Source organism: Sminthopsis crassicaudata, chromosome 1 (genome assembly GCF_048593235.1).
Source record: "Sminthopsis crassicaudata isolate SCR6 chromosome 1, ASM4859323v1, whole genome shotgun sequence".
Lineage (NCBI taxonomy): Eukaryota > Metazoa > Chordata > Mammalia > Dasyuromorphia > Dasyuridae > Sminthopsis > Sminthopsis crassicaudata.
In genome coordinates this window covers 60,301,117-60,324,318 of record NC_133617.1, presented here as the reverse complement: position 1 = coordinate 60,324,318, position 23,202 = coordinate 60,301,117, and the positions used below count along the sequence as shown (strand labels likewise).

Here is a 23,202-nt window from a genome sequence, read left to right as displayed (position 1 = left end):
GTGCGTACTATGTGGCAGGCACCAGGGATTGAAGATTAAAGTGAAACAGTCCGTGTGGACAAAGTGCAAAAGTCACATACAAGGCAGACACAAGGTAATCTTGACTGGGAAGTCACTAGCTACTGAGGAGACTAGAAAATGCCTGTGAATGGAAGCAAGGGTAGGCAGACAATGATAAATATATTAGTGTGACACAAGAAAGAACAGTGCAGAAGAAACTGAAGCTCCAAAGAATTGAAGCTGGAAATGGGTGATAAGAACAAGAAAGAATAAAAAAACCCAACCCCACACCCACCTACCCTCTCTCTCCCCCCCCCAGTTGCATCCAGGGGAAAAAGAGCAAAAAATGATAAAGTCACCACTTAAGGTGTCTGAGATGATGACAGTGGCCAATGATGAGGAGATTGAACTTCTGTTCTCTTTTTCAAAAAAGATCTTTGGATTGAGATGGAAAAATTAAAATAATTATCAAGGAATGGAAATCCAAGAGAAATGCAAAAGACAAGAAATCATCTATCTGTTTTCACACTAAGGGAAAGCTACTAAGCCAGGAAGAATAGGAAGAAAGGAAACAAGCATTTTAAAAATAAGCACCCACTATATGCCAAACACCATGCCAACACTTCATAAATCTTATCTCACTTGAGCCTCACATTAATTCTGTTGGTGCATGCTATCATTAGCTCAATTTTTAAAGTTGAGGAAAATGAGGCAGACAGAGAGTTCAGTGACTTACTCATTTGTGTAACTAGACTATTATCTAAGGCCAAATTTGAATTCAGGTTTTCCTGGCTCTAGGTCTATCACTCTATCTGCTCTGTCACTTAGTTTGGAAATATATCCAGGATTCTCTCTATATACAAATATTTGCAACCAAAATTAAATTACAAAACCCCACATGGAATCTTAAATCACAGTTTAAGAAGTTGGGAACATTTGTCAGGACTGATGAATCAGAGATTCCTGCTTAGGTATAGGTATTGATGGAGACTCTTTGATATCATCTCCTACTCTGGGAATCTGCTGGTCTAATTCTAATCTAGCTCTCTAGTTAATTACTATAATTATTCAGAAAATTTAATAATTGTAGAATTGGAAGAACCTTATAGGCCAACTAGTCCAATTATTCATAATTAATACAGATAGATTTGTCACCATGACTATTGTGCCTAGGTTAGGGAATAAGAGTTCCAAAGACTGAGGTCCTAGAGTACATAGATCTTTTAGCTCCTTCTTGTCTCTTCCCAGAGACTAGGTTTGAAAAGACTGATCTGTGGCTTCTATCTCTTGCTCCTACCATTGCCTTCTTGGCATAGAAACTCACAATAAATGCCAATATATAAGGTGCAAAAGTGTGTTCTATTTAAAAGTATAACAATAATGAGAGGGATGATTGGAAAGGAAGGCAGCCATCAGGTTTTCATGTCTACTCAAGTCCAGAGACAATGCCCATACATTAATCCTGAGCGTCTTCTTGGACGCGTGTCTCAGAACTGCAAGAATGCTGCAGTGGCTCCACCGTCAGCCACAGCCCATCCTCTGCTCTGAGGATGAGTTCTGCCTTTCTTCGGGGGAGACTCTGATGAGGGAGGATTCGAAATCGCAGCAAAGTGAGGGCCACCACAATCTTCATCTCAGACATGGCGAAGTTCTGGCCAATGCAGTTCCTGCTCAAAGTGGAGGAATCTTAAAGTCAAACTTCTTCTGGGAACCCGGCCCCCTCCCTCACATTACTGATGATGGGGTCTCCCATCCCAAAGAGGTGGGGTCTCTTTTGGAGCTTTAGTGCTGCCCACACTGACCTAGAGGGATGAGGACATACCCCATGGACTTAAATGGAAGGCATACGTTCTGGTCTCACCTGGGTCCAGCTGAGAAAGGCATAAATGCCAGGGGTGACATCTTCTGAGTGTTTTGAGGGTCAAAGCGGTATGGATCATAGACCTGGGGGCACAGGGACAAGTTTATAGGGGCTAGTAGGGTTTATCTCAGGGTCACATCCACCCAAGATCAACAGGCTTCTTCTCCCAGAATAGGATCTCACTTAGATTAGAGAAAAATCTTCATCAGGATAACTAGCTATCACCTCCTATTCTCCTCTGATCTGCTATGAAAGAATTGCCTGGAATGTTCTTTTTGATCTTTCTGGGGTTCAGTTTCATCTCATATAACTATTCCTAACCTCCAGCTTGGATTTCCTTGGGGACAAAGGGTTGGTGTTTGTACCTCAGGGTTGGGCCACACAGTTGGGTTGTGGTGAGTTCCAAAGATGCTGATGAAGCATATATTTCCTAATAGGTAAAGAGAAGAGAGAGAAGAGAGAGGATCATGGATATGACCCTCTAGCCTCTTCAGTGTGATTAACTTGAACTCTTCCTATGGTAAAGCCCACTAGCTGCCAAATTCCATTTTCTCTTTCTCCAAACTTTTCCCTCTCCCATTCTTTGACTCTTCCCCCTATCGCTATGTGGATTGATTCAAGGCACCTTTGGGAATAATTCGACCATCAGGTAGTTTGATGTCCTTGGTGCATCGACGTAACACAGCAGGAACTGGTGGGTGCAACCTCAGGCTCTCCTTGATACACATGGTCAGGAAGGGCATCTGGGATAGGTCATCCCTGAGAACAGAAGAACTGTCAGCTCACCCCCATAGATGGAAGAGGAGGACATACCCTTCAATTCTTGTGGAAGAGGCAAAGGGGATGAGGAGGAAGGCATTAACTTGAAGGAACATGTTAATTAGAGCTTGGGGATTTTTGTAATCAGAAATTGGGGGATATTACAAAAATATGGATGAACAATAGAGAGTAGGATGTGGGAAGGGGGCTTTTCATAGAAAATCTCCCTATGTTAAGTTAAATTGAAAGCAACCATAGGTTGGGAGCTTAACTGTCTAGGGTAACTTTTCTATTTTTCTTTATATGTGGGAAGTTGTTTCTGTAAATGGAAGTGATCAACTTCTTCTTTTTTTTTTTTTTTTTGTCATTGACTTCTAAGAATTAGTTTCAACCAAATTGGTGTGGGAACTGGAAGTAGTTGGGTGATAGTGTGCAGATTTTAGAGTAAAAAGATGGAAACTTGAATCCTTCCTCAGTAACCCTTGGCATGTCAGATAACCTCAGTCTCCTTCAGTTTCCTTATCTATAAAATATGAGGGTTGTGAGGATCAAAGGAGAAAATATATGTAAAATTTTTGGCTAATATTAAAGAGCTATATAAATGCTAGGTTTTGTATAATTTGGGTTTGGTTCATTTGGAAATTTTCTTATTGTTAACAGAGTAGACAGAGACTTAGATCCTGACTACTCTCATCACTGGGAATCCCTAATCCTGACCCTATGATTCCAACCCCAGCCTCAGCCTGCATTGACCATTCAATCTCCTCTTGTTGACGACCTCTCAGGAGTTCTTCTATCTCCTGGCGGCAGCAGTCCTGATACTCTTGATGCTGGGCCAGGTTGTAGAATACCCAGGAGATGCCACTTGCAGTTGTATCATGCCCTAGGAAGGAGGGAGAAGAAAATAAACTTAGAAAGGAGGGAGGGTTGTTAAAAACACCCATTGCTAGACTAAAGCAGGAGAAGAAATATACCCATATGAAGAGGTCAGAGCGCATGATACCAGGGCTAATCAGGATCTCAACAAAGAAACTCATTTTAACCAGAGGAACCCTTGTCCCTCCATCTCCCTCTGCCCCCTTACCTTCAAACATGAAGGTGTCAGCTTCTGCTCGGATGTCTTTATCTGACAAAGACTTCCCATCTTCATCCTGGAATAGGTCCATATTTTGGTTTTTTTTTTTTATTTCTATTTTACTACGTATGACTCTATTCCTGGACCTATACAGCAGCTCCGCTATATTCAGGTATTTCAAGTATACTTACCTAGAATCACTGAATTTCCCTAGACCATATTTAATTGATCCTTTGAACTTGTCACAAAGCCATGAAACAGTGGCTATACTTAAAGCCATCCTCTGGACTTTTGTAGCTCTTATACAACTTGGAGGTACCCAAAGGTTTGTTGCACTGTCAGAAACTACTCAGGTCCACTTAGGACCAAACTTCTATAAGGTTCCTGCAGCATTTACAACCACAGATTATTGGATTTGAAAAGACTTTACATGAATCTCATCTACTTTTAGAGATGTATGGAATGCTCTTACCTGGGGTTCTTAAGCTGAGGTATGTGTTTAAAAAAAAAATCAATACAATGGGTTTCTTTTGTTTTCCCATGTATTTTATTTTATGCATTTAGAAATGCTATTCTTAAAAGAGGTCCATAGGTTTTTTGTTGTTCAATCATTTCTGACTCTTGATAGCATGCCAATATTATCCTTAAGATTTTTTTGATTTTGCCATTTCCTTTTCCAGTGAATTAAGGAAAACAGAGTCTAAGTGACTTGACAGGTTAAGTAAGCTCATAAGTGTTTGAGACTGAATTTGAACTCAGATTTTCATGACTCCAGTTTCAGCCCTCTATCTACTGTGCCACTTAGTTGCCCAGAATATTTAGATTTCCTCAATATACATAGAACTACCCACAGATGCTCTGGAATATACCTGTAATCTGAGAGACTTCCCCAAGAATTGTAAAACAAGTCGCAGGGATATGCCTAGATATAGTTAGAATACACAAGATTGCCCTGATATGAGCACAACTATTTCTAGACATATTTAAAATTCTAAACACCCCACTGATATACTTAACCATGCTATGTTTCCAAATACATGTAGAGCCTGGAGACAAGAACATGTACATAGAGGTAACCATAGAAATTTGCTTAAATTATCTGGAAATGGATAGAGAGGAGGATTTGGCACTAGAGGAACTGGGCTCAAATCACAGGTCTGCTTTTTACTATTTGTAAGACTCTGGGCTGATTGCTTAACCAATCTGAGTTAGAGTTTCCTTATCTTTAGAACTCCAAAGATAATTATTGATATATCCAAAACCAGTGCTAAAGATACCCCTGGATATATCAGGGACAACTAGGTATCACTGGATAGACCCTAGGCCTTGAGTCAGGAAGACCTAAAGTTAAATCCAATTTCAGACATTTAATAGCTCTATGACTGGGCAAATTAATTAACCTCTTTTTGTTTCAGTTTGCTCACAGGTAAATTTGGACTAATGATAGCACCTATCTCCAGGGATTGTTGTGAGGATCAAATGACATAAGACTTGTAATGCATTTAGTACTTGTAAGTGGTATATAAATATTAGCTGTTATTCTTAGCTATGATGGTTAACTTCTTGATAATACCAGGAGAACAATTCCACACCAGTAAGAGGGGGAAAAAAGAGAGAATTTTTTCCTTTCCTTTCCTCACATAAGCACTTTTTAATATGATTCTGTAAAGGCTAGGGCCTCTGAGGAGAAAAAAAAAAACCTTTGAAAGAGATAGCAAGTCAAGTGTGGTTTTACTGAAGGCCCAAGTTATCTACTCCCATCTACACTGATCTCCAAGTCTTATACTACTGATGTTCTCTCCCCAAAGAAGTCCTTTGTATGCACTTGAACACCTCCTTTTCCTTTCTCAAGCCTATTAAATTTTATCCTCCCCACTCAGCTACTCATACACTCACCTTGGCCAGCAGCAGTACATCTATGAAGTCTGTAGTCTTGCCTTTACCTTTGTTCTTGAGAAAAGCTTCTCGGCCTTGCTCAACAAGGACTTTTTTCCGGGCCTGGATAATAGAGTCTGTGAAGTCATGTACCAGACGGCAGGCCTGGGAATAGCGTCTCCCCTCTGAAGTGAGGAAATACAGTCTATCCCAGTGTAGAAGAACCTGATTGAGACGTTTTATTGAAAGGACACTCAGCTCCAGGATGGTAGAGATGTAGGGACTTGGCTTCCTGAATAAAGTAGAAGGAACAGGGTTAGTCTCTGGGCTAGAGAGGAAGAGAATCCACATAACTCAGACCAAGCTTCTTAATGTGCTTCCTAATTAATTCCACCCCAAACTGGCCTGTCCCAATCACTATCACTATCTTTCTCCAGTTTCAAACCACTTTTGGTCCCCACAATCCTATCCATCCTTCCTCCAAAATGTTAGCAGAATGATAAATCTCAGAACTGGAAGGGACCATTGAGGCTTTTTAGAACAAATCCATGATATAAGTTCCCCCCAAGCAATCATCATTTTAGCCTTTTTTCTAAGGATCTCAAGTGAGGGGAAATTTACTATTTTCTGAATTTTACAAATTCTACTTTTATTTTTACAGGTCTAACTATTAGGATTTTTTTCTTTTAATATCCAATCTAAATATGATTTCTGGAATTTCCACTCATTATTTTTGATTATGCCCTTTGGTAGCTCAAATAAATTTAATTCTTCACTTTTCAGCCCTTCCATTTACTTGAAGACAATTACCAATTATCCCTCCATTTGGTTCTTCAATTGAGGTTCTTATAAAATTATCTGTAGTCCCTTCATCATTCTAGGTGTTCTTCTCTGAAAATATTACATTTTTTCATAAAATGTATGTTCTGGATAGAGAAATAGTATGGCAGGAGACAGTAAGTAGGATAAACATTTTTTCTAGATTTCAAAATACTCCAAAATATAGCCTAGATGAACAAGAAATAACTATTCTTTTAAAATTCTAACATTTTCAAATGGTATGATGGGAATTAAACAAATTGAAGAGAGGAATTGGAAATATATTAATTTTATTCTGAGGATTGGAAAAGAGAAGGGAAGATAAAGGGAATATAGTAGTATTGAATGGAGAAATGAGGACATGGAACTTGTATTTCTCATAATTAAGGTGCATGAGGAAGAGTATATTTATATGCAGAAAGGGGTAAAGGGAGTAAGCATCATTTATCATAGGATAAATGGTTGTTTCTTGATCATTGAATAAATCAATGTTTCTTGATTCATTGATTATTGACCAGATCAAGCTCACTCATCTGAAATGAACAGAAGAATGTTGAACAAACAGATACACTCAAAGAGTTTGGCATAGAAATTTCTCAAACTCAACAGAAATAAGTTAAAAAGAGACAATACCAGGGAGGGAATAATTACAAGCAAAATAAACTTTATCACCATGAAGAGATGATTAAAAGTGTAATGAAATCCAATGAAAACTATTCCAATGAATCCAGTGAAACTATTCCATATGAGCATGTGTGATGTGATATACTTAATTGATGCAATCCCTACTGCAATTTTGAAGGATGTGTAGACATGTATAACTGCTTTTTGTCTACTCACCCTGTAATGAAGAGGAATATTTGTGATTGACTGTGGAAACAGAAGAACTGAGATACATTCAAGAGAGAGGTAATAGATTCAAGGCATATTTTTGCATATGAGCATTGTTTGGATTCATATTGTTCGACTATTTATTTGTTGCAAGAGATTTTTTGTTTTTGGTTATAAACTGGAGGAGAGTTGGGAGAAGATGAAGCTTATTAATAATGAGACCCAAAAAATATGAAATATTTTTTAAAAGCCCAGAATAGAAGAAAGTTCAGAAAGAGTCACTGACAAGTAGCATAGTTTTAAAAGTAAAATCTGGATTTATATGTATATATTACATAAAATAATTACATCATATATACAGTTACATTGGGCAGCTAGGTTATGCAGTGGATAGAGCACTGGGCCTGGAGTCATGAAGAACTGAGTTCAGTTCTGGCCCCAGATGTTTACTATCTTTGTGATCCTGAGCAAATTACTTAACCCTGTTTGCCTCAATTTACTCATCTGTAAAATAAGCTGAAGAAAATGGAAAGTCAATATCTTTGCTAAGAAAACCTTGAATGGGGTAATGAAGCGGTAATAAATGGGTTCATGACTGAACCAACTAAACATTTAATTAACATAATTAATATTATACATGTAATTATATGCATAATTATAATACACATAATTATATATAGAATTATAGATATTAAAAAGCAAGAAATGTAATGTAGAGATTAATGCAAAAATATGAAAAAGAATTTAAAGTATGTTTTTTCCAAAAAAATTTTTTTTAAAGATTGTCATCAATTTCTAATTACCATTACTGCAACCATGTCCATTAATAGAACTATCTTTTGTAGCAAAAAAGTACAAGTAATCAAAATAAGATGCAGATGTTCTTGACCACTATCAAGCCCTTTGATATATGCTGTGCCTTAAGAACCTGAGTTACTTACAATATAACCCATTATGTGAGATGACATAATCTATCCTTAGCTTTAGTCCCTGAGTGACTCTACTCTTTACCCAGCATAACAAGATAACAACTCTTCTTTCTTCTCTGGACTTTGGCTCTAATTCTCTCCCTCTGTCTGTCTCTGTTTCTCTGTCTCTTTCTGTCTCTGCCTTTGTCTCTCTATCTCTTTCTGTCTTTCTATTTCTCTCTCTCTCCCCTCTGGCCTTATCCAACAACTTTTTCTAAGTGCAAATGTGAAAAATTATCTCATTGAAAAAAACAATTACCTGATCCAGCCAAAGACCTTAAGCTATTTTTCTATATTTCTTCCACTCTCACACCTTTACTTCTCTGACAAAATTCATTAATACTATATAGAACATCTCTTCCTCTTGGATATTTTATCATCTTGAGTTTTTCATGACTCTATTTTCTCTTCATTTTTCTCCTTATCTTTTTGATAGTTATTTCTCAATCTGCTTTTCTGGATCAACAACCTTGTTTTATCTCTTATCTATTTGTACACCCCAAGGTTCTGTTCTAAGTCTTTTTCTTTTCTATCTCAGTGGTTTCATCAGATTGTAGATTCAATGGTTCGATGATATCTGTATAATGAATACAATCTCTTCTAAACTTTATTACTATATCACCAATTAGGTGTTTCATAGGCATTTCAAACTCAAGGTATTCATAATGGTACCTATCCTTTATTTAAACTCAACTATGCTTCTAACTTCTCTGATCCCACTGATGCCATCACCATCCTTCCAAATACCCAGATTTTCTACTTAAGTCATCTTCAATTCTGCATTATCACTCAATCATAGTCAATCAGTTGCTAAATCTTGCCAATTTTATATCTACTCTTTTTGTTGTTGTTTGCTTGCATTTTTGTTTTCCTTCTCAGGTTTTTTTTTTCTTTCTAGATCCAATTTTTCTTGTGCAGCAAGATAACTATATGTATATGTATGTATACATACATATATATATATATATATATATATATATATATATATATATACATATATTGGATTTAACATATATTTTAACTTGTATTGGAATACCTGCCATCTAGGGGAGGGGGTGAGGGAAGGAGGGGATTTGGAACAGATTTTGCAAGGATTAGTATTGAAAAATTACCCATGCATATATTTTGTAAATAAAAAGCTATAATAAAAAAATAAATCCAATCAGTGGCTAAAAAAACCCCAAAATCAAAAACCAAAATAGCTGTGATGTATATATAGGAAAATTCAGCTCAAAAGTCTGAGTAAATTCTTGTATAAGGACAGTATCCTTGTCATGGTGAATGACAACTGCCTATTTATAGAAATAATAATAATAATAACAACAACAACAATGATGATGATGATGATGATAATGATAGTGGCTAAGTGGCACAATGACTAGAGTGCCAGACATGGAAGCACAAAGACTCATCTTCATGAGTTCAAATCTGACCTCAGAAACATGTTAGTTCTATGCTCCTGGGTAAATCATTTAAAACTGTTTGCTTCAGTTCCTCTTTTTTCAAATGAGCTGGAGAAGGAAATAGCAAGAAAACCTCAAATGGGATCATGAAACATCAGACATGACTAAAATGAGTGCACAACAAATTGGGGATTTGATGGTTGGAAATTGGTCAATGACAATATTGTCTTAATTCAGTATTAGCCTTGGGTATGCAGACCTTATGAAGAAATTAATGGTGTGAGACTATATTAGATGGAATGATAATTCACACATTATTTTAAATGTACATATATTCCTATTATCTATTGATCATCACATCAACACAGTAAGACAATAAGAATACATTTTAAAAGACAGTTTTCTTTCCAATGTAGCAGGACAGAAAATGATCCTATTATGATCCAAATAATAAGGAGGCTACATTTTAATTCTGTATGGAATGTTACTACAAAACATCTTATCTTGTTACATATGTATATATATATATATATATTATATATATATACACATACGTTGTTATTGTTGTTAATCATTTCAGTCATGTTTGACTTTATGACCCCATCTGAGGTTTTTTTTGGTAAAGATACTAGATTAGTTTGCCATTTCCTTCTCTAGTTCATTTTACATTTGATGAAACTATAAAACAGGCTTACATAATTTCCCCAGGGTCATCTAACTAGTAAGTGTCTGAAGCCAGATTTGAACTCATGAAGATGAGTCTTTTTGACTCCAGTCTTTCAGCACTCTATCCATTATGCCATCTAGTTGTTTGTGTATGTGTGTGTGTGTGTGTGTGTGTGTGTGTGTGTGTGTATGTGTGTGTATCACATATTTTATTGTGTTTTACTATTATTAGGTAATTTGGTAGGAAAAATTCTGAAAAGAATCTTCTATTACAAAGATAATTGTACCTTTGTGTACTTGAAACATTTTTTTAAACAAAAGTTAAATATCCATTACTGAGTCTTTTCCACATGGTGCTGAATATCTGTCTAAATCTATGGCCCCTGCACAAACCTTTGATAATGTACCCTCCCTACCTATCTGCTAACACATTATTCTGTTTCTTCATATCAGATCACATGGGGCCAACTGTCTTCCTTTCTGTATTTACTTCTTTTGCCCTTTCCCAGTCAACAATCCTCCTTGATGTATGTCTCTTCTCTTATCTAGTCACCTGCCTATCAAGAAGATATCCACTAGAGGAGAAGTAGAACTCAAACAAAAGAACCAGGAAGAGAATTAGAAGGGAGAAGATGTTTAATACTGAAAGAAAATGAAAACTGGAGACCTAGAAGATGGAAAATTTGGTGAAGAAGAAGCAAAAAGAAATGACCCCTAATTATGAGCTCAAGACTTGTGACTGGGGACTTCAATCAATAATGCACAGCAGCACCATAATTAAATACCTCTTTTATACTCAGCCTATCTTGGAAATGCTTGATTTGCAAAAAGTCAGTATTGAAAAGTTCTAGTGCCTTCCATTTAAAAGACTGGTCTGGGGAAGTGTCAAAGGCAGTGTGTCTCTTAAGAAAGTGGAGCAGGAATTGCAACATTAAAGTCATGAATAGCAGTTACTCATCTATGGGAATTCTAGTTACAGGATTAAGCCCAGCGCCCCTCCTTCTTGACTGTTGCAGAACTCATCCTTGGTACGGCACACTCCCAGACTGGAGTTCTACTTTCCCATGTTCACATGGGGCTCTATCGTCTCTAGTTCCTGAGCCCCCACAACCAAGACCCAGGAGGGCACTCACTCTTGACAGTTGCTATCATGACTGAAGATGCATTTCTGCAGGCTGTCCAAGGTCATGAGGCTGATGTGTTCAAACATGTCCAGGTGATTTTTACCCTCAGCACACAGACGCCTCCACTTTTTCTGCTCAAGAGAGAGAGAAAGTATGGGACCGGTCTTCTCCCAGGATCTGAGCTGATGATCCCAGACACACAAAGAGGACAAGAGGCAAACCTTGATCATGGAGAGTGCAGTGAGGCTTTGGGTCATGGGAACAAAAAGAGCCAGAACTAGAAATGAGCTTTCTCCTGCTCTGTTCCTGATTTCCTGTATGTCCTTAAAGGTGTCTTGGGGATTCAAAACTTGTGGACCATTTGAAAGGCGCCAGAGGATGCTGCTGCTTATGAGTTCTGCCTCTCTTCTCAAGCCAGGCTACATTTGGCAAGAGATAGTGGATGGTGTGATGTCTCAGGGCCATACATTGCTAGACATTTTAGTGTCTGGGTAAGTGCTATCAAGCAAGCCTGACAAATATAACAGTGACTCTCCCTTTAGCAGGGGAGGAAAGAGAGAGTCTATGATTGGAGTGTAAGGTCATTGCTCAGCTGGATGGGGATTAGATAACCTGAAGCAGGGAAAGAGCTGACTCCTGTTACTAGCTGGTAGTTTTTAAATTTGAAATGATTATTCTTACTAAGTGGATTCTAAGTTTTTGTTGTTTCTAGAGGACTCCATCACAAGCAGTTTCTATATTTGGAACCTTCTAAGCCTGTTGCCCTTGGATAAAATTCATGTCATTTTGTCCTTAATTACAGCTCTTTTGAGTCCACTATCCCGCCTGCTGTAACCATGTAGGTGTTCAATGTAAGCTTTAGCTGTGGTTGTCATTCCTCCCCTAGCCCACTTATAACCTCTCCAGGCTCACATGCATGATGTCTGCACTCTGGTTAAATAACTTCACATACGGCTTGAGGATGTCAAAGTGAAAGGCTGGGGTGAGCAGGCGCCGGTGCCGGCTCCATTTGTCTCCTCTGCTCAGGAGCAGCCCATCCCCTGTGGGAGCAAGGAGTTGGAAGAAGCCCTTCAGTTCCTTGCCCACTCAGAGTCCCCAGCTTAGGTGCCTCAGACCCAACAGCCCCCATCTGCTCCCTATCTCACCATTTACTTAGTCTTGAATCTTTTTCCCATAAAGTCTAGCTCAGGCTAGACCATACTAACCCACCAGGTCTCCATCTCCTTGTTTACAAACACCTAATTCCCAAGATTCCCAGGCCCTTAGCCTAAGGTCATTTGGGAACCTTTTCCATAGGCTTCATTTCTGCTTCCTGGTCTTATTTCTGACCCCACTCATTACTCACCCAGCCAGGGCTCCAAGAATCCATAGGAAAACTGATCTTTGGGTGCAACATGGGCTGTTGAGAGAGAGAAATCCTTCAAAAGGGGTGACTATATATATATATATATATATATATATATATATATATATATATATACATATATATATACATACATATACAAATATATGTATCTATAAATATGTAAACATGCATGCATAGTAGTTTTATCTGTACATATATCCCTATATAGTGAGGAAATGGGGTAAGGAATATGCCATAAGATATGTCACCCAAAGAGAGGCACAGCCTTTGTCTCAGGTCTCAAGGTTTCATGCTGAAAGGTTGGGGCCTGGAGTTTCTTTCCCTTTATCAGCACCAAAACAATTGCTCTCTAAATTCTGGCCCCGATAAGACAAAGAGAACAAGAGAACAACAGTGGAAGTGGAAGAGTGAGTTAAACAAGAACAAGAAAATGAAAGTAGGAGAACAACCAGATAAATGCTGATGGGCTGGCTGGATCTGGATCAGAGAAGATCCTGGAAAATATCCCAAGAACCTTGGACCAGCTAATGTTCAATTAGGACCCAGACACGGGTCGCCATTAAACAATTCAGGCATGATGTAGACATGGACCCAGGTATGTTATCAGGTATCACCAAAACATTGTTTTAGACATATTGAAGGCAATTATTGAGATTCCAACCTTCACGTATATAAGAAAGAGCCTGAGACATTGCTCGCAAACCCCATAGTGCAGACACTAATCACATATGATTCTGAACTTCCTTCTCATAGATATGGCTCAGACATTCTTGGACATGGTTCAGATACTCTACAGAGAGCATACATATCTCTTAGGCCCAGATAATTCATTAAATTATAGCTGAGATGCTTTATATCCTAAGCCATGACATAGACCCTGGCCATATGTGGCTTAAATACTTCCACATGTGGTCCAGATATTCCTCTAAACAAGAACTTATATACTTCCATATAATTATGATCCAGTGCTCCTAAATATGGCTCGGTACATAATTCCAAACCCCTATCGACACAACCTTAACTGCGTCCCAGTCAGAGACCGGTCATCATCTTGGACATGACTACAGATATGATGGCATGATTTCAAACATGCAATCAATCCATCTCAGATAACTCAGGCACTTTCCAGACGTGTCCCTATAGATGGTTTCAGAGATGAGTTCCAATATAGAATTGGAAAGGTCTCCACATATCTAAAGAAAAGTTAATGGTCATTCAATGTTAGGAAAAAATAGGGACTATGAAATGGAAACAGAAGACTGAAAAAGGCTAAAGGAAGAAGAAAGACAAAAGGAACAAGAAGCCCTAGGGGAATTGATGAAGTCAGTGAGACTAGAGAATAATAGAGAAAGGAAATGAGTGAATACTATCAAAAGAAAGAAAGAGAGTCAGAGACAGAGGACTGCATAGAGAAATAGAGGTGCCTACATCAGGGACTTAATAAAGAGTTGTTCAATTGGTTTGTTGAGCCACACAGATAGAGAAAGAAGCCAGAATATTGAGATCTTCTGATCCTGGAGGGTCCAGAGCACTTGATAATAGGGAAGTGTGTGGGGGGCTAATATGATAATATAGAGAAAAAGAAGACATTAAGATGATTGAGAGGGTCTAGATCACTAGAGAAAGTTCTTTGAGGAATCCTGGATTCCAGGGGCAAGCTGTGGTAATTGTTACCAAAGCAACTTTTTTTCCCCCCTAAGGCAATTGGGGTTAAGTGACTTGCCCAGGGTCACACATCTAGGAAGTGTTAAGTTTCTGAATTCAGATTTGAATTCAGGTCCTTCTGACTTGAGGGCTAGTACTCTATCCACTGCATCACCTAGCTACCCCACCAAAGTAACTTCTACCTCTAAAATTTCCATACCTGATGCAGAAGTAACAGGACGAATATAGTCAGGATGGCAGAGTGTAACCATTGGGTAGAAAGGTCCTATCCAGAGTAGAAAGACCTCCCTGAAAGTGGCCACAATATTGAGCATATTCTTCACATTTTCCTCTTTGAAGTCTATCTACAAATAAAACAAAAGTAACAGTCATCACTTCCAAATAGCCATCAAACAATCATCAATGAATACCTTCTCCCTCCTCCCTCTATCATAAGAGAAGGGCTGAAGAGAAATCAAAGGGGATTAGAAAGATATGCTTTTCTGGAGGGATTTAAAAAATTTCATTAACAAGAAATCATGAGCAAAAATGTGACATCATGGGAAGGCCACTGGATAGCTAAATAATTATAGATTCTTAGATTTGATTGGGATGGAGATGGCTCAGAATCTATTTGGCTTTATCTGTACTAAGACAAAAATCTTTTTGATAACCTAAGTGGTTCTCCAGCCTTCTATTGGAGACCTACTGTGCAGGGGAACCCATCAGATTCTGAAAGATCCCAATTCACTTTTGGACAACTCCAATTTGTGGTAAACTTTTTTTGATATAAAGTGTATTTTGGTCTCTTTCCAGCTCCCACTGTTTTCTGGGACTAAATGGAGCCCATAATTCCTAATGGAAGCCATCTTTCTCATGACAACTCTTCAAATGCTTGAACACAGTCATTTCCCATTGAGTTTTCTCTTTTTCATGTTGAAACAAATAAAACTGACATAAACATATAAGACTTAAGAAGAAGAGCTGACCTTGAAACCAGGAAAACCTGAGTTCAAATTCTGCTTCAGATATATGCTGGCCATGTAACCCTGGATTAGTCACTTACTCTCTCAGTGCTCTAGGAAATTCTCTAAGAATCCGAGTTGCAAAGAAGGTGTTAGTTTTCATTGGTAAGTAGAGTTTCCTTATTTAGGAGTTCCCTAATGAATAGAATCATAGGTCCAATCTCAACAGTATACCAATATCCATTTTCAAATAGCAAGGTAAAATAGTTTGCAGAAGAAATACAAATAATCAATAGTCCTATGAAAAAATATTCTAAATTAATAGTAATAAGAATTAAAACAACTTTGAGGTTTTATCCATCAATTTGAAAAAAGAAGATAAAATGGAAATTATAAATATTATAGTAACCATGAAAAGGCAAACACACTAATAAAGTAGATTGTTGGTAGAATTGGGAATCACTTTAAGTGTTCAGATGAGCAATATTGAATGGCATTATGGGCCAGAACTCTGAACTTGAACCAAGGATTCTTATAAGATACTAAGTGGAATTGATGAGACAATGGTTATCTAGTTTACCATAATGCTTAATAGTTCTCTAAGTTCAGTATGATGATTTACTCTTACAATAATGGTTTCCTAATGATATAACGATTGGTTTATACTCAGGGTAAAGCATATAAGCTAGGAGCCTCAGCCAGGTTCATTCACAGGTAGAGAAGACAAGAGAACTGGAGTCAGGAGCTTAAGCTCTCAGAAGGAAGGAGAGAGAAATTCATTTTTACCTTCAGTCAGGCTCCTGATGGCAGACCTGTCCTTCTGCATTTTCTCCACTGAAATCAAGATTCTGGAAGGCCTTTAAGAAAGCTAACTCAAGAAAGGAGACAAGACTTTGAAAGAGATAATAAAGGATTTGGACTTTAATGCCTGGCTACTCTTGTGGTGATTACTGAACTGAAATGAAGGCTGCTCCCAAAGACCTCAAGAAAACCGAAGTAAGAACATTACAGAATTGTTCATACTCTTTTGACATTACCTGGCACGTACTCCAAAATGGTCAAGGGCTTAAATAAAGAGCCTGGTCACAAAACTTTTTGCGATAAAAAATACTAGAAATTAAATGGATTGTGATTGATTAGGGACTAATTAAATAAATTATGGTACAGGAATATAATGGAATACTAATGCACCAAAAGAAATGGTAAAAAGAAAGACTTCATAGAAACAGAGAATGACTACAAAGTGATTCAGAGCAAAGAAAGATAATTATACATACAAGTATAATAAAAACACCATTAAAATACTTTGTCAAACTCTGATTAACTTTAATGAACAACATCAATCTCAAAGAACTGCTGCTGCTAACTATCATTTATATAGAACTTAAAAGTTTGTAAAGTCCTTTACAAATATGTCATTTTATTCTTGCAAAAATCCTGGATGATAAGAACTGTTTTTATCTACATGTTGCAGATAAGGAAACTGAGTCAGACTGAGGTTAAGTGACTTGCCCAGGATCACACAACAAGGTATGTGTCTGTGGCCAGATTTGAACTCAAATGTTTCTGATTGCATAATTAATCCTCAAGCCCACCATACTATCCAGCTGTATTCTATTGTGGGTTACTGAAAATTTTCCCCTGCTTGACACATATTTTGGAAGATCATTGTTCCTTTTTATTTCTTACTAGTATACTTTTGTCTGTAAAAAAAAAAAAAGTTGGATAGTTTGTAATAGTTCTTTTTTCATTGAATAAAGGGAGATCCAGAAGCACCAGATAAATGCTAAAACAAAGAGCCTAGAGGCCAGTAGAAGGTACTTACAAAAAAGATGCCAAAAATGTTGAACCAACAGCAGTTTAGAGGGTTGGAGATAAGGTTTACAGATGTGCTAATGAAGAAGTGAAAAAAAGAGAAAGAATCATAGGATCTCAAATTTAGATCTGAAACCATAGGTATCTTAGGAATTATCTATTAGAGTGATAGTAATCAAACCAACACTATTTTTCTATAAAAGAGCTGTCAATTACTTTTTGTATGACTCCAATCACCATCTCTCTGAAACACTCTTCTCTGGCCACCACTGTCTTCTATGTGTTGTCTTCTCCTATGAGAATGTAAGATCTTTGAAGACAAAGTTAATCTTACTTGTTTATATTTGTATGTCCAGTTCCTGGCATAGCTTGTCACATAATATATATTCTATCAAAGGACCTTCATTTAATTATTCATTGATGCATTTATTTCATATATCTCATTTTGCAAAGGAAAACAACTCTGAGAAAATTGAAATGGCTTACTTAAGGTCCTATGGAGGAAGTAGTAAAGCCAAAATTTAAACTAGACTCCTCTCATGACAAATTGACCATGCTTTCTATTTTACTACATTATTTATCATCAAACTTTTGGAAAGATAAAGCCATTCACTTGCTATGGTTGAGATGATAGAGATAAAGGAGAGAAGTAGAACTATTGACGTCTTGATAATTTTTGTTTTCTTTTCAGAAGGGAAGATATTTATTTAGACTTGGAAGGATGCAATGAAAATGGCAAATGGGGAGTTGAAATCTCAAATACTAAATGAGCTTAAGTTACCAGACTTAAAATACCTACAGTTCCCACAACATTGACAAAATCTGGTAGATGGGAAAAATTTTTAGAGAATTGGATATATTACTTACAACTGGAAATAATAAAATGATTGTTCCAAAATAGGAAGGGAGTAGATTTTTCTTTCTTCTTCTTTCTTTCTTTCTTTCTTTCTTTCTTTCTTTCTTTTTTTTTTTTTTTGAGTAGATTTTTCAAACGTAAGCCAGGAGCTTGATTTTTGTTCCTGAAAAATTTATCTATGATATCATTACAATGAAGGTTTATGTGCATTAAGGAAGGGAGAGTAATAATCATTACAAAGCAGCAAGGATCCACATGGTACATGTCATGCCAAACTTCATTTTGTCTTTGGAAAGGATTACAAGGGAATAGAGATAGGAAATTCCATACTAAGGATCTGTGTGGATTTCTTTTTTTAAAAAAAATATTTTTATCTATTTTGTTTGATATTTCCCAGTCACATGTAAAAAGTGTTAATAATTATTTTCAAAATTTTGAATTCCAAATTCTCTCCCTCTTTTCCATCTTTATTTGGGAAGGCAAGCAATATGCTATTGATTGTACATGTAAAGTCATGCTAAGCATATTTCCATATTATCCACATTACAAAAGAAAACACAAATAAAACAATTAAAAAAGAAAGTTCAAAAAAGTATGCTTCAGTATACATTCAGAATTCATCAGTTCTCTCTCTGGAGATGGAATTATATTTGGATATTATCTTGGATCATTATCTTGATTAGAGCAGCTAATTCTTTCACTAGTTGATCATCCATACAATGCTGTTATTGCTATGTAAAATGTTCTCTTGGTTCTTCTCACATCTCTTTTGCATGGGTTCACATAAGTCTTTCTAGGTTTTTCTGAAACTATCCTACTTATAGCACAATAGTGATCTATCAGAATCTTATGCACAACTAGTTCAGCATTGCCCAGTTGATGGGACATCTCATTTTTCAATTTTATGGTATCATAAAATGATTTGCTCTAAATATTTGGTATAAACATGTCCTTTTCCCCTTTGATCTTTTTGGAATTTAGACCTAGTAGTGTTATTGCTGGACCAAAAGGTAAGCACAGCTTTATAACTCTTTGGGCACAGTTCCAAATTGTTCCCCAGAATCACTGGATCAGTTCACAATTCTACCAACAATGCATTAGGGTCTCAATTGTCCATACCACCTCTAGCTTTTATCATTTTCCTTTTCTGTCATGTTAGCTAATCTGAGAAATGCTAGGAAGTACCTTAGAGTTATTTTACTGTGCATTTTTCTAATCAATGGTGACTTAGAAGATTTTTTAAAAATGTGATTATTGATAGCTTTGATTTCTTCTTCTGAAAACTACCTGTTTATATCCTTTGACCATTGATAGTTTCCTATATTTGATAAATTAGGGCTTTACAAGATGATTTCAGAAAGACCTGGAGAGAGTTGAATGAACTGATGCTAAATGAAGTGAGTAGAACCAGGAGAACATAAGTACACAGCAAGAAGAATATGCAATGATCAATTCTGATTGTTATGACTTTTTTCAACAATGAGGTGATTCAGGATCATTCCAAAAGACTTATGATGAAGAGAACCATCTGCGTCTAGAAAGAGGACCATGAGGACTGAATGTGTATCATAACATAGTATTTTCACCTTTTTTTTTTTTATTATTTGCTTGCTTTTTGTTTTTTTTCTTGTTTTTTTCCTTTTTGATCTGATTTTTTTTTGTTCATCATGATAGTTGTGAATATATGAATAGAAGAATTGCACATATTTAACATAAATTAGATTACTTGCTGTTGAGGGGAGAAGGGAGGGAGAAAAATTGGAATACAAGGTTTGCAAGGCTGAATAAAGCTATCTTTATATATATTTTGAAAAATAAAAAGATATTATTAAAACATTATTTAAAAAAGAAATTAGGGCTTTAGTAGAGCACTTTCCTGTAAAATTATTTTCCCAGTTTCCTATTTAACTTTTAATTTTGGCTGCATTGGTTTTGTTTGTGTAAAAGTTTTCTAATTTCATGTAATAAAAATGATCACTTTTACTTTCCATAATTTTGTCTATCTCTTGTTTGGGCATAAACTCTTTCTTAACATCTTACTTATAGATCTGATGTGTGCATTTTTCTATTGCTCCCATAATTTACTTATGATAGCATCCTTTAAGTTTAAATCATTTATACCTTTTTACAGTGTCTTATTATTCACCATTAAATGGTTTATGCCTAGTTTATGCCAACCTGTTTTCCAGTTTTCCCAGAAATTTTTATCAAATGTTAAGTTCTAATGCCAAAATCTTGGATCTTTGGGTTTTTCAAACACTAGATTACGATGGTAATTTATTGTGTATTGTGTACTTAATCTATCCCACTGATCCACCACTCTAGTTCTTAGTGATTATGTTGCTGATTATCATCACCATTATCATAATTTAAAATTTAGAGCTACTAGTCTACCTTTCTTTTTTCCTTTTGATTTTTTCATTGATTCTTTTGGAATTTTTGACCTTGTGTTCTTCCAGATGAATTTTGTTACTATTTTTTCCTAGTTTTATAAAATCATTCTTTCATAGTTTGATTGGTATGGCACTGAATATGCAAATTAACTTGAGCAGTTTTTTTTTTTTTTAAATATATTGGCTTGGCCTGTTGCTGTTTAATTGTTCAGTCATTTTTGACTCTATATAAACCCATGGACTTTGTTCAGGGGGTTTTCTTGGTAAAGATACTGGAGTGGTTTGCAATTTCCTTTTCTAGTGTGTCCTCATTTTCCAAAAGAGAAACTAGGGAAATAAGGGTTAAATAACTTGTCAAAAGTCATATAGTTAATAAATGACATATTCATCATAAATGGATTTGAACTCAGATCTTTTTGATTCCTAGTCTAGTGTTCTATCCACAGTACCACCTTACTGCCCTATTGGTCTAGTCTACTCATGAGAAATTAATATTTTTCATTGTTTATATCATTTTTTGTGTGTGAGAAACACTTTATAATTATGTTCCCTGAGATTGTCCTAGCAGGTAGACTCCCACATATTTTATATTGTCTGAAGTTATTTTATATGTAATCTCTCTGTCTCTTGCTGCAAATTTTTTTTAGTATTATATAGAAATGCTGATGACTTAAGTGAGTTTATTTTATATTCTGCAACTTTGCTGAATTGTTTTAACCAATTTTTAGTTGATTCTCAAAATATACTATCATATCATCTTCAAGGGTTCTCTAAGTATACTATCATATCATTTGCAAAGTTATACTTTTATTTCCTCATTGTCTATTTTTATTCTTTCAATTTCTTTTTTCTTGTCTTATTGAAATAGCTACTATTTTTAGTATAGTATTGCAGAATAATGTTGGTAATGAATATCCTCACTTTATCCCTGATCTAATGGGAAGGCTTCAAATTTGTCCCTATTATAAATAATGTTTCTTCATGATTTTAATTACCATTTAAAATTATTAGTTTAAGAAAGACTCCATTGCAATATTTTAAAATAGGAATGGATATTATAGTGTGCCAGAATCTTTTCTGTATTTATTGATAAATCCATATGACTTTTTAAAAATTGGTTTTGTTATTGATATGATATTGATATTAGCACAATTGATAGTTCTTTTAATAATGGACCATCCTTATATTCCTGTTATAAATCCCATCTGGTTATAGGATATGATTTGTGGGAGATATTGCTATAATTTATGATATAGCTGAATTTGAATGAAGCATTAGTCAAAGACTCTCATGATGTTCTTGGGGACAGTCTACTCTAGTAGAAAAATACTATATTTGTAATCAGAGTATAGGCCCTAGTTTTCTCATACATATAATTATGAGAGTCTGGATTATAAAGACAAGATTGTGGTATAGTTAGATGAACTTGGAACTTGTTTGAGAAAGATCTGGGGATTTTATTGGACCCATACTCACCAGGAATCAACATTGTGTCATAGTGGCCAAAAAAGCAAATGTGCCCTAAAGCTACATAAATAAATGCATGCTATCCACAACAAGGGAAGTGAGAGCCCTATTGTCCTCTGTCCCTGGGAAAGCATATTGGGAGCCCAGAATTATGTATTCAGTTCTGGGCATCCATTCAACCAAAGCTCTTGCTTTTCTTGTGTCTTCACATCTTGCTGAGAAATCAGCCACTTTTTTTGTGTCCCTTTTAAGCATGTTCTGAGCATGAATAACTCTAGAGGAACCTTTTCTTTATTTGTATTATCTGGGGCTTCTAAAGCACAGGATGCCCAGATTACTCTTTCTTTGTGAAGTTCTTCTCCATTCCTCATCCTTTTTATTTCCCATTTCAATATCTCAACTGCTCAGTCTCCTTGGCTCCTTTTCAGTTTCCATAAATACTTAGTCTATTCCTGTTTCCTAGTTCATGTACACATTGAGGTCCCCAGATCTTGGCCCAAGTGTCTCCACTCACCATCCCCTGGTGGCCAATGAACCAGTTCTGAAGTGGTGGCTGGGGAAAGCACCTAAAATATTGGCAGATGTTGTAGTATCTGTAGGCAGAGGACAAGATCTGAGTCAGGATCCATGTGCTAAGTGCCAAGAAGAACACGAGCAGGCCTGAAAAAACTCCAGGCCTTAATCCTTCCAGGCCCAGCTGGTGAGACAGCCACTCAGAACCTGGCAACATCCTGCAGAGAGAGACAAAAAATAAAGACTTAGTGAGGAAGAAACAGGAGAAGTCAGCTATGCTAAAGTCAACTGCAATAGCTCTTGAGTCAATTGTTAAATTTTCAGAATGAACATTAACATCTTTGAAATTGTCAAAGTAGAAAAATCAAGACTTGCTTTATTGTTTTGATTGTTGTCTAGACTTCAGAAAGTGATGGAAAAATGTTACTGATACAGATTAAATTTAAAATTTTGTCATTGGTGGGTTCCCTCCTCACCAGAAAACCAGTTGTAAAACATTTCCCTGCACACACTTGCATATAATTGACATAAGGTGAAAGACATGGAGGAAGCCAAAGGGGAGGAAATATGGGAAAGGGAAGAAGCATAAGAAGAAGAAATAGTAGGTGAAATATAGAAGAGAGTCCAAAGTTCTTGGTTCCACATAGAGTTGGACATTACTAAATGACTAAAGAATGAGACCAGGAAAGGTCTTTTACAAAAGGTGGGGATTGTGTGATAGTCTAGTTTCATCTAGGTTTTAAAAGGTTTCATTCTCATTCTCAAAGTCTGAATAAGGAAAGAGGAAAAGAAGCAAGGGAGA

At 36.4% G+C, this 23,202-nt stretch overlaps 1 protein-coding gene across 1 annotated transcript; it reads right to left on the bottom strand.

Annotated features, from left to right (window-relative positions):
• Nucleotides 1-1,456: 1,456 nt before the first annotated feature.
• Nucleotides 1,457-22,617, bottom strand: LOC141552060 (cytochrome P450 4F2-like). Its single transcript, XM_074284474.1, has 12 exons — nt 22,402-22,617; nt 14,612-14,756; nt 12,727-12,780; nt 12,294-12,421; nt 11,391-11,512; nt 5,592-5,862; nt 3,705-3,771; nt 3,374-3,503; nt 2,487-2,620; nt 2,227-2,291; nt 1,862-1,944; nt 1,457-1,667 (listed from the first exon to the last, which is right to left on the bottom strand). The coding sequence occupies exons 1-12, from the start codon at nt 22,615-22,617 to the stop codon at nt 1,457-1,459; spliced, it is 1,626 nt and encodes a 541-aa protein (XP_074140575.1).
• Nucleotides 22,618-23,202: the final 585 nt, after the last annotated feature.

Bases quoted from the DNA above. Each gene is read 5' to 3' on its own strand.
- LOC141552060 (XM_074284474.1), bottom strand. From the start codon at position 22,617: ATGTTGCCAGGTTCTGAGTGGCTGTCTCACCAGCTGGGCCTGGAAGGA. The intron at 1,945-2,226 runs GTACAAACACCA...CTGTGCCCCCAG, and splicing joins CTGTGTGGCCCAACCCTGAG to GTCTATGATCCATACCGCTT. The intron at 1,668-1,861 runs GTGAGACCAGAA...CACTTTGAGCAG, and splicing joins CCTTTCTCAGCTGGACCCAG to GAACTGCATTGGCCAGAACT.